Genomic DNA, 12,481 nt, shown 5'->3' with positions numbered 1-12,481 from the left:
CTGGAGAAATGGGCAGACAAACACTTTGAAATTTCCTTAGTTTAATTAAGACCTTTATTTTTGACATAGTTAATTCCCCAAAGCGGACTGCAAATGAAAGCCGCATGATCGATTGCAAAGAAGGAGATGAAGGGAGTGAGAACGAAAACGGGGGGAAAAAAATTGGAAACGATTGACGAGAGTAAACTAAGGAAAATACGAAAATGAACTGAATGCCCTCTACTTTCATGCTTAGCAGAGGCAAATAAATAGAGCTAGTGAATGGGCGGGTCTTGCCTCGATGGCTTATATGAGCTTAAGCTTGAAAGCTTGATTACCTTAAAATAAATCCACACTAAAGCAATATGATAGTTGGAAATAGTTACATTTTGGATGCAACTCTCACAGCCATCCATTGGATAGCACACTTCTTGAAAGCACACGGGAGGGGATGTAGGGGGTCGTTTGAATTTCAATTGGATATAATTAATTAGGAAAAAACTAATTAATATGATTGATTTTTATTTTAATTAATTATGTTATAATGTGATTATGTTTGGATATTATTTTTTTAAAATTAATTTTGATAGAATTCAAATATTTGGATGATTCAGTCAAAATAAAATTTAAGTGTTAAAATTACAATAAAGGACAATTGTCTTTTAAGATTTAAATATTAATATAGTTATATATAATATTATTGTATTTGTTAAATTCAATTTAACAAATAAAATATGTATAACAGTGATCCAGTTAGTATTTATAAAATATTTAACATATATATGATTAATTATAAAATTGTACTTAATAGTCATGTTATAATATAATATTATGAGCTCCTGTTAATATAAGGAGAGACTTCATTTCACAGTAGCATGAGATGGGAGGAGAGGAATAAGATACGTGACACCTTCATGAGACACGCGGGGTATATTTTAAGTAAGAATTTTAGCACATAGTGAATGAGCCTAGTAGATAAAATTGAAAATCATGAGCTGCACCAAGTTGCTTAGAACAGAACGGAGTTTTAGGATGAAAAATTGATTATAGAAAAGTATGGGTGTTTGGATTCTTTTTACCAAAATCATGATTATTGACACATAATCGATTAAAAGTGCCTATCCAAACAGGCACTAGATACAATTCAATATACCTATCATCACTAACAAGAGATTTGTATCAAGCAAGTACTCCCTCCAATCTTATATATTAGATACCTTTTAAAAGCACACTTTGGCTCACTTTTTTTAAATCAGCCAATTTGACTCACTTTATAAGTAGCTGATAAAATTATTTTGTTTTAAATTAAAATTTTTAAACTATCATTAAAAAGTAAAAGAGAGAAATAAAAATATTCCCTCTATTTTAAATTAAAAGACACTTTTGAATAAAATCTTATATACTAATAAGCCTCATTAAATACATTTAACAACCTTATTTTTTCAAAACAAAAATATAAAATTTTAAAAATACCCATAATTTAATACATTAAAAAGAGAATGAACCAAAATTAATTATAAAGAGAGAAAGTGTAATATTAAAAACGGTGCATTTAATGAAATCTTAATTTACTCAAAGTGTCTTATATTTTGAAATAAAAAATTCTTTCAAAAATACTCTATAATTTGGGACAAAATGAATAATATTTAAAACTTCACTTACTTTTATTTCTTATACTTTTATTGTATTGATATTGATAAAATTGATATAAATAACTCAAAAATAAAACCAGAAGGAATATTTGCTATATATCCCCTCTGCCCTAAAATATAGAACAATTTTAAATAAAATTACTATAAAATACAATAATAACACTTTGCTAACTTATTTTTTCAAAACAAAACTATAAATTTTTAAAAATATCCCTACACATTTAATCATCACCCTAAAACATCATTTCAATTTTCTCTTCATTTAAAAGATAATATTAAAAATATCTCATTAATAAAACCTTCTTTTTATCAAATTATCTTATATTTTAGAATAATGAAATTCTTTTAAAATTATTTTATAATTTGAGATGGAGGAAATATGTTACAAGGGGCGTGATTCCTGGTTCAATCCCCAGGGCCAGGACACCGATATGCTACTCCTTACCTAACCCAGATCAAAACCACGGGTAATACTTAAAGGGCATGTTATATGCCTCTCTGATGTAGAATCGACAAGAACTTCAGTGAACTCAATTAGCCTTATCTTTAATAAGCTGGGCCAAGACCAGCTCATCAACTTCTTCGTTGTCCTCAAACTGGACAATAACAGAAGCATCAAATACTCCCAACTACTTGGCTAATTCTTCACATGACTAAATCAATTATTCACCAACACAAGATCGCTTGTAGCGTAAACCAGCATCTCAATGAGCATCAAATTAAAAATGTACAGTTTATATACACAAATTCTATAACTTAAGATGCTTAGCAATATAAAGGCATAACTTTTCTTCAGTAAATAAATTATTGAATCACATTGTATTTATAGTAGATATAAACACAATACAGTCCAAGATTCACCAATCAATACCCAATTCCCTCGATAGAAAGAGTTTATCAATGTATTGGATCAAAGGTGCCGATGCTGTTACATAATTTTGCATTTGGATCCTTGCTGACGACTCTGGACCAAGGTAAGATGAGAAGGCATTGTAAATAGATAGCTTTACTGAGCAAAATATTTGAGAAAAACATATAATCTCCAATTATTCAGCGCAGAGAGAGAGTAATGGAACCACAAGTAACAAAGGCAATATGAGCAAACAGAAAGGTTTTGGCACCCTCTTTTGCTCTAGCAAAAATGAGAAGATAATACACTAATTTAATTAGAAGCAAAGGAAGCAATAAAATAGAATTCATATTATGATGTGGAAGCATTCTGAATGAAAGTGAACCAGTTGACAATTGACTTATATAATGAGCAAAAGAAAGAAATGGATTATCTGGAAGAACTTGAAGGGCTTTCCTGTGTTTCTCCTTGGTTTTAAATATCTCTGAATTCCAATAAGTGGTGAACTACTCTTTGGAGGATTCCAAAAGAAGGTGAGTTCATCTACTTGTTTGTCCCTAAAGTTTTGGGCTTCTTCGTACTTGCGCAACTGCTTCCTGGAATCCCATTTGTGGTTTTCGTAGTTTCAAATGAGAAATTTCATCATGGTAATCATTCAACTAAATCCAATTTTACCGCATTTAGCCATATTGACTTTAGTTTAAAGTCTTGCCAAGACAGTGATTGACCATTCTGAGTTCTCTCCCATCAACACTGCACATTATTTTATTGTAATTGATATTAAGCACTTACTAGCTGAATTGGATGCACAAGTAAAGTCTCAGGGTAAAATGCGCATTTCAACTAAGATACCTCGTTGCAGTCCATAAAAATTTAGCAGATCAAAACTAGGGTAGAGAGCCCAAAATTTCAACTAAGATACCTGCTAATTTTTCTTCTCGCTAACTCTATTTCAATCTATTCCCGTTCACTGCCAATTGCACATTAAAGTCCTCTTCTGGATTTAAATTTTAACTAATATGCATGCAAACTTTAACCAACACATACCATCCTCATTGAGTTTTCTCAAGAGTTGTTGCTTTGTGGGAAGGGCGTACATCCCAGCAGCAACAGCCTTCCTGATAGCCCAGCCATGATGGGGAGCAAATACCTCTGCGTAAGCCTTGGAAGCTGGATCTTTGAGGGAATTCCCGCTGCCAAAAGATATACAGATGCTAAGCTCATATTCACTAGTTAATGCAACTTGGTTCTTCTAAATGTGCCTCTTAAAATAGATATCCACCAAAAAGGTACCCTTCTGTAAGAGGAACTGCTTCAGGATAAGTTAAGGGTATATTCAGTCTGGACTTCCTCTGTTATTTTCGGAGAATTCTCAGGAAGTGCCAGATTTCAGCATCTTAAAATAATGGTTTTTCTAGTAACAAAATAGTTCTGTCAAATGATCCAGGCAAAGAAGAGGCTAGCATCAAAGCAGTAAAAAGCAAAAAGTTGTCCAAAAACATTTTGAATTTAACAGAATAACCTAGAGCCAGATAAAATAACACTTGTAACTTCATAAGCATGTCAAAAATTACTCCTTATTCTATGGTCAAACTACTTTTCTTAATTGTTGCACAAATTTACTCGTTCCAACAAACTTATGGACACAATGAATTATTAACATGTAAACGTCATCTCACCATTTATCATCCACATGATGAGATTGAAATATCTAATTAGTGACCACCTCATTCACAAGAGATGCCAAAGACATGAAATTTGGCTTTTGCCATTGGAAAAGGTCAAAGAATGCCTTTTATCCGCCAAAAATTATGACATATTTCATAAAAGGATGGCCATGAGACAACATAAAAATAAATGAACCGTTTATTAGAACCAGATCTACACTTAATATTTATATCAAACCTGGTAAAGTTCATCAATCATTAGTGTTCATATTCAATACTTTTTCCAAATAAATAACTTGGCCTTAGAATGAGCCTTGGGATGTTAAATTGGCTAAGAAGTATTTATCCCCGTTGCAAGAAAGTGTACAAAAATCTATACAAACCAGGAGAATAGACACCAAATGATTATAGAATGTAAGGAAAGACATCTAATGGTTAAAATAAAAATCCACCGCCCAAATATTATTTCAGAATCTGATGCAAAGACGACCTCCCAATTATACAGAAACTACCAAAGTACAAATCATAAGCTTCACCTTCAATTAGGGCTTTTCAGTTGTAAAGCTTACTCAAATGAATGAAGCATGACAGTGACAATCGAAAGAAAAAGATGTTCGTTCTATCCAATATTCAACCCCCCTCCCAATTCAATTCTAGCGATATTCATTATTTGCTCCCAAGCAAAGTGTTTCTGGATATCAGAAACTAGCAGGTGGAAAATTGTTAAGCAGAGAGATATACATACTCTGAAACCATAATCTGCTCAAAAAGCAACCTGACCATGTCGAGTCCACGTTTTACTCTAAGAAGATTTCTTGTATGGCTACCTGCTCTCCTCACAGTATTAGCTTGTACATCCCGATCAATCATAGATTGTAAGGTCCGAATAGACTTTGATGCCTCAACTAGATCATCAACCTGTTATATCAAACAATATAACCAATGGCAAAAAAAAGATAAGTAAAAATTACACCAAATTAATTTGGAATTATACTGGAACAACGGTTTTAGAAGAGCAAAGCTTTACAGTGGTTACATGGAAGCTTTAAAACCCGACCAATGTGCCAATTGGTAATCAATGTGCCAATTGGTAGGCAAATGAAGTTCACAGAAGCCTTTCTGATGCGTATATATACACTGATGTTCAAGCGTGCAATGGTTATCTCGAAGTTTACATCCAAAAAGAGGAGATTCTCAATCAGAAAGTCACGTGTTATTTTTACTTTTTGATAACTGAAATGCACTTATTGTACAAAAGGACTGCACTAACCCACAAGAGTTCATTGTTTTTTCAAGAAACATGAGAAATGAGAAGCGGCACTACAAAAAGGTTCCGTCGCCACAACACCCCCCACAAAAAAAAAAGCAGAATCTAGAGCTCAATGCATTCACCAAGATAGTAACAACAGGAAACCCAATTCACATTTTTATCAGTCTCCAAGCAGAAACTAATCAATTTCCACTGAACACTGTCTTATATTTGTAATAAAGTCAATCAAATTAATTAAGGGAACAGAATGAGTTCTTAAAGGAAAGGATTACCTTGGCAACGTAATCCATCTCGGCAAACTTGAAGGCGATGCCCAAGCAACCAAAGAGAGGAGAGACAAGAGAAGAGGCCCGAGAGAAAGAAGCAACCTCGACATCCGAACTTTGGGAATTGACAATGTCCGCGAGCTCTTTGAACGCGTCCGAGATTTTTCTCAGAAGTTTTGCATCGGGTGAGGTCTCAGCCATCGAACAGGAAGGATCTTCGACTCTCTTGGCCGCCTTCTTTCCGTTCTCGGTCTCTTGAAACTTGAAACTTATTCCTAGCTGTAAATGGACGCAAATGGCGAGTTGGCGACAGTCAATCAAGACAATATATATGAAAAAAAAAAAAAAAAAAGGCAATCCAAATAAGAATACAAAACAATTGAGCTTCATGGGTGGGCCTTATATTTCAATGTTCAAAATCATGGAAAATAGTCAAAATGGGTTCTGTTAGCTGGGCCTTAGCCCTTTTGTATTTATTTAATTTTACTTGAAATTTTATCTTTTTATTTTAATTTTCTCAGTTCAATTTAAATGTTATCTTCATAGTTGAATTATTTTTATTTTATTTTTATCTATTAATTTTATCTCATTTATTTTTTATTTCAATGTAATCTCTTAATTTTCAAGAATTAATTATTTTTCTGCCAGGATCGTTAAATGAAAATACTCAACAAAAAAAGGTTTGTGCAATTCATTTGAGAGTTAAGTGTATTAATACATCACTAAATACCAAAGAATCATATGAGTTTTTTATGATAGATTTGAAGAGAAAGAAACATTCATTTAGCTTTTATAAGTTAGAAAGTAACGCTGAATAGTGAAAGTAAAATTAAAATAAAAAATATGTTTGAATAACTACCGGATAAAATTTAAAGGGGGTGGGGAGAACGGGCAAGAAGCCATGAAGATTATATCATACTCCTTTACATTACAATATAACATATTAGTAATTACTTTACAATTATAAAAATTTTTAGTTGGAACTATTTACATCTTTTTAATTATACTTTTATTAAATATTTTATATAAATATCTTAATAATGACAATTGAAATTTTAATATATTATTTTTTAAAAAAATAATAAATAAAGTATGAGTATATATAATTAAAAAACAATTATTGAAACTATTCCATATCCTAAATTCTAGACCAAGCAATAGATAGACATATATTTTGATATGGAGGGAGTGAGAAAAATGCAAGGAGTCAAGAGTTTGAGGTTTTCGTAACAGAAATAAGTCAAAAGTGGCCTTGGTTCATATTGACACTAGCCAAAAGGCACCCAAGCACCAACATATCGTTCAAGTGTTGGAAATGCCCCTTAAGGTTTTGATTTTTAACTCATTTTACCAAAGAAGTAATATTAATGTTTTGAAATCCAAATCGGACATCAAACTAAAAAAAGTAACGGGTCACAATTTTTATAATTAAATCAGCTAAACCGGCAGTTGAATTGTTGACATAAAATTAAATAAAAAATATTTATACATATAAATATATAAATAAAATATTAATTTATCGATAGTATTTGAAATTTCGACACCAAAGGCTGGATGTCTAAACTATTGGAACTATGCATATGCGCACAAGCTTGTGATCTATAAGCAAAACGTTAAAACTAGAGGTACACCATCATATCACGACACTTGTAATCTTGATGCCAAAGGCTGGATTGCTAAAGTTGAAAGCAAAGGTTAAAGGAAAAGTCAAAGATTGAGCCTGAGTCGTTGAGGAGAGATCAAAGATAAAATAAGAGAAAACACGAATTTGAACAACTTAGCCTAAATTTGTTTTTTTTTGTTTGGCTTTGACCAAGGTTGACCCATTCTAATTTATGGGTTAAATTCTATTCCTCAAAACCGACCAAATCAATCCAGTTCAACTCCTAAATTAATCTAATTGGTTGGATCGGGTTGTTTTGATCAATGGATAGCAGTCAAACCGTCCGATTCAATCTGCAGGACACTATTATTTTGATGATGTTGCCTACTGGGTTAAATTATTTCAATTAGGACGTCAAGATCTACTGTGTTTGATGCTATGGTCCTTACTAATAAGTTTAGATCTTGTGTATTTCCTGTTAAGTAGGATTTATTGTGCTGTTGGTTCCTTCTTTGTTTAGTTTTTTGGGAAAATCATACAGAAGCCTCGTATATGAATTCTAATTCTTGTAAAATCCCATGAAATGCATAATTGACTCTAATGCTCTGTTTAGTTGGAAAGAAAATATAGAAAGAAAGAAAATATGGAGAGAAAATAGATTTTTCTTTATTTGGATAGGGAAGAAAAAATGAGGAAAAAGAAAAATAGAGTGTGAGATTTATTGTTTTTTTCTTTCAACTTTTCTCTCCAAAAGTGGAGAGATTTGGCAGTAAAACTTTTTTTCATTGCCTATCATCTCTCTCTCTTATTTATTTCACACTTTAACTCTCAGGAGACTACTCAATCATATTAATTTAATTTTAATTAAACAATTTAATTTATAATTTTTAACTTTTATAGTTATGAATTACATTAATTTAAGTATTTAATTAAATAATTGAGCCATTGACTAGATCAAGTGTCCAGAATTACATTAATTTATTTTTAATTATTTGATTTTAAAATATAATATAAAAATACATTTTTAACAAATAATTTGATTTTAAATTAATTTGATTATGGTAATTTTAATATAATTTATGTTTTCAAATTATTTTCACAAATATAATTACATGAAATATAATATATTTTGATATAAGGGCATTATAGTTATTATAATATCTGTTCATTTTCTTTCCTTTTTATTTTCTCATGTCCTTTCAAATAGGAGAAGTGATAATATTTTTTTTTCCTTTCATTTTCTTTTCTCTTAACTTTTTTTTCTATTCAAACAGAAGGTAAAGTCCCATAGACTTCAGTAGTGATTAATTTTTAATATAAAATTATCAAAATACCCTCATTTGAAAAATCACAACTAAAATTTCAGTTACTTGTTATCTTCTGTGACTTTGGCTACTGATGGCAGTTTGCACTTACTGGTAAGCACTTCAAACTTAAATCGTAAATTATCCAAAAAGAAAATACTCTAGAACACCATTTTGTCTTTTCAAGCCAAATTAATCAAAATATAGGCAATGACACAAACAAGCACAATCAAAGGTCTCGTCTTTCCCTAAAGTATTTCAAATCTTTTGCCGAGAAATTAAAAATAATCTCCTCATGGTTGCTGCTGCTGTTGCATACTGCTGTCAAGAATGTGCTCGGCATTTTCGCGGCCTCATGAAGAAAAAACCCACAACAAGAAAAAGCAGAGAGAAAATTTAAAAAAAAAAAAATGGTGTTCAAGCTAACAAAACTTGATACCTCACGAAACCTTCATAGCTTCAATCTTCATTGACAATCATACATACCATGGAATGCTTTCCCTCCAATGCTGCAACAGGCGTCATCATTAGCCACCGCGCTGCCACAATCCCTGACTTGAATCCACGGCCATGTTCTCCCTCTCCGCCGCTACCGCTGCCGTCTTATCCATTTTGCAGCTTCTCTTCCCAACAAAGATGTCCCAGCCCCTACCACATGAGAATAGAACAACCAAATATTCGACCCATTTGACATCTCTTACTATGACCCATTGAAGGTCGACATTCTACCGACATCGATTAACTTCAAAGCCCTCTGAGTAACTTCGAACACCTCCACCCTTCAGTAATGTCAAACTCACAGACACCTCCAGAAGAATCCTCTTTTAGCAACTCTTCAAACTCTAGCAAGACAAGGAAAAGTTTGCTTCCTTCAACTCCTCCTTCCTTGTCAATGTCTATCGCGTCAACAATGCACACCACTCCTAGCAAAGGTGTTGCCTTTGTCATTTCCCCATCCCTCAGACTTACTTTCTCGAAACAGCCATAGCCAATATTTCGGCCTCACCAACATCGTTGCTATTGAACTTGACATTGTCAAGCAGGATTTCGACCTCGACAACCACGTCCATTAGACTCACCGTCTCAATTTGGAATCCAAATCTCCAGATGGTGCCATATAATTTTTAAATTTTTTTAAAGGATGGGTACTTTAGTATATGTACTTGTGAAATTAATTACAATTAAAGCTTACAAGACTTTAGGGTGATTTAAAATTTCTCGGGACTTTATGACAATTTGAATTTATGTGTGGGACTTCCTGGTAACTTCCCTTTTTTTTTTTTTGGTTCTTGAAATGTTATGTTTTGTAAAAGTTAGATTAAAAATTAAACATATCGTGCAAGTAGGCAGCAATGAGGCCTGTGACGTTTGTCAAAGACTAAAAGGAGATGAAGGAAGCATGTTCCAATTGATCTATAAATTCCAGAATCAACATCCCTGGTTGAGTCACCACACTATCAGACCCAACAATACAATCTAACTCTCACAAATCCCGGAATACTTAAAATCTCTGATCTTGAACGAGACTCGTCCTTTAGCAATAACCATATACACAGATTACTCTCTGATCAGAATAAATACACGTAATATATATACCCAAAAACAAAAGAACAAAAGAACCCCCCAAAAACCAAAAAAGGCCAGTTAGTCGAGGATTCATTCAGCTCTGCTCAGCTCAGATTCAATTGATCTAAAGCGGCAGCTAACTCAAACTCCCCAACTCATAAGAATCTCAGTCCCAGTTCTTAAATCAATCTCTTTCCTTCCTAGCAGCTCCAAGACAAAGTAGATAGCGTGGTGGCCGATGAAGTTCTGGGTGAAGGAGAAGCATGCTTCAACACTACAGTAGGCAGAATGCTGGTTTTTCTTCTCTCTTCCTCCTTTATCAACTCTCCCCCGAACAAGTCTAACTTGTCCACATTCGTGTTCTCCACCACTTTCTTCCCTTTGAACAGAATTGATTCCACGCTCTTCTGGGCCAACATTTCCTCCGAAGCCGCCAAGAGATCCGACGTCGTTTTGCCCGACACGCCCTCTGCTGCTTTCTTTGCCATCACTCCGTTTGACTGGATGCGCACGTAATTCCCTGCGCTACCCACCACGAATGCCATCGATACGGCTTGATCAACCTGCAGATTTTTTAATCAATCACGTTAGAATATTTATAGCAATTATTACACTGCCAACCTTTGTGCTTTTTATAAAATGAAAAAACAAATCATACACTCGGATTAGGTGACACATTGATGACTCATTACTCTAATCACCACCTCTTTATTTGTTGCATAATAATCTTCGCATCATAAAAAAAAGTCGACCGACTTTCACCTTTTTAATTTGAGATAAAAATTAAAAAGAAGAATATTTTACATGTTTCATAGAATTGAAGGCATTAATGTTGTTAATAATTATTCCACATTTGACGGTCATCAAGCTTTATAGTTTTCCCCCCTTTTGAATTGACTGAATGTAAAACAGTTGGCCCAAAAAAAACCGTAAAACACTCACCATATCGGAAGCTCCTTCTCCGGCGATCCTGACGAACCCGGATGTTGACAATTTGGGTTCCGCAGTGTTAAACTCGGACTCTCCGTTTCCCAGAGAGAGAACAAGGAGATCGGAGACGCCGTTGCAGAACGGGAACTCGTGCTTGTTGTTCAAAACGTGGGTGATGGCCGCAGCCGTTGGATTGTTCATAGCTATTCCTCCATCGACGGCCACGATCTTCGTCCTCCCGTCGATGGACTTCATCTCCACAGGGCCAACCGCAACGGGATCCGCTGACGTGGCAACACAGACGTCCCTCATCTTGAAATCATAGCCGTCCAATTCCAGAGCGTCGGCGCGGGAAAATAGGAACGGCGCGCGAGTGATGAGGTCGTAACAGGGGATCAGAACCGGCTTCAACGTGTCCTTCAACGTGCTGTCACCGAAAGTCTTGCGGAACAGCTTCTCGACTTTCGACCCCGAAGACGACGCGCGAACTGCTCGCCGGAAAATCCCCGGCTTAGACCGGAAAATCTTGCGCCGGTTATCGATGAGGAACTTCAGCGCCTCCTCGGCGGAGAACATCGGAAAGCCGTCTCTTCCGCGAGTGAACAACAAAGCCGCGAGAACGCCTCCAATGCCAGACCCCGCGACTACGTCGAAATAAGCAGCGATGTGGGCATTAGGGTTCCCGGATTTGCGACGGAGGCAGGCTTCAAGGTGAACCAAAGACTTAGCAGCAAGGATGCCGTCGGTGGCGCCGGTCCCGTCAATGCAGAGAATTCTGACCTTACCAGTGTTGTGTTTGGCCGTTTTGGCGTCTTCTGGAGAAATCTGAGCGGAATTGGCGACGACACTCTTGGAATTCTTGGGTTCGTTGTAGCCGAAGAGGAACTTGTTTTCCAATATGGAGAAGATTTCGTAGGTGAGCTTGTCAACTTCGAAGGTAGAGTCAATGTTAGAAAGTGCCGCCATTTCTGCAATTTTCAGTTCGTAGATAGATAGAGTCAGAAAGGGGAAGGGGGATATTGAAATTTGAAACTAAGGAGACTGCGATGGGTATTTGTGTTGAAGATCAGGAGAAAGAAGGAAGCGTGGATGAAGAAAAAATGAGGCGAAGGTGCATTATATATACAGCGAGCGGAGCAAATTGAGAAGGCAGCGAGGATGATAGTGATGGCGGTCATCCACGAACATTCCCAAGGCGGAGTTGCGGTGATTAAGACAAAATTACATGTAAGAACCCAAAATTGTAAAACAAAAATCTCAAATTCATAATTACTTAGAAACTAAAAGTGAATGTTCGAGTCTAAGATTTTATAAGGCTGTATTTTGGGGAAAAAAATAATGGCAATTTATAGAACATAGTTTTTTGACAACTATGGGCCCTTAAATGTAATTTT

General features: G+C 34.9%; 2 protein-coding genes across 2 annotated transcripts; both read right to left on the bottom strand.

The window, feature by feature from the left end:
- Nucleotides 1–2,396: 2,396 nt before the first annotated feature.
- On the bottom strand, nucleotides 2,397–5,984 carry LOC129285172 (accelerated cell death 11). Its single transcript, XM_054920748.1, has 4 exons — nucleotides 5,691–5,984; nucleotides 4,894–5,066; nucleotides 3,529–3,674; nucleotides 2,397–2,595 (listed from the first exon to the last, which is right to left on the bottom strand). Exons 1-4 carry the CDS (start codon nucleotides 5,883–5,885, stop codon nucleotides 2,489–2,491), a joined length of 621 nt encoding a protein of 206 aa, XP_054776723.1. The 5' UTR covers nucleotides 5,886–5,984; the 3' UTR covers nucleotides 2,397–2,488.
- Nucleotides 5,985–9,980: 3,996 nt separating this feature from the next.
- LOC129286003 (patatin-like protein 6) lies at nucleotides 9,981–12,276 on the bottom strand. The gene is made up of 2 exons (XM_054922034.1): nucleotides 11,100–12,276; nucleotides 9,981–10,720 (listed from the first exon to the last, which is right to left on the bottom strand). The coding sequence occupies exons 1-2, from the start codon at nucleotides 12,051–12,053 to the stop codon at nucleotides 10,358–10,360; spliced, it is 1,317 nt and encodes a 438-aa protein (XP_054778009.1). The 5' UTR covers nucleotides 12,054–12,276; the 3' UTR covers nucleotides 9,981–10,357.
- Between the last annotated feature and the right edge of the window lie 205 nt (nucleotides 12,277–12,481).

This window comes from Prosopis cineraria, unplaced genomic scaffold (assembly GCF_029017545.1).
Source record: "Prosopis cineraria cultivar Desert tree isolate PC_DT_omini unplaced genomic scaffold, ASM2901754v1 PC11, whole genome shotgun sequence".
NCBI classification, from domain to species: domain Eukaryota; kingdom Viridiplantae; phylum Streptophyta; class Magnoliopsida; order Fabales; family Fabaceae; genus Prosopis; species Prosopis cineraria.
This window is presented reverse-complemented; position numbering and strand designations above follow the sequence as displayed.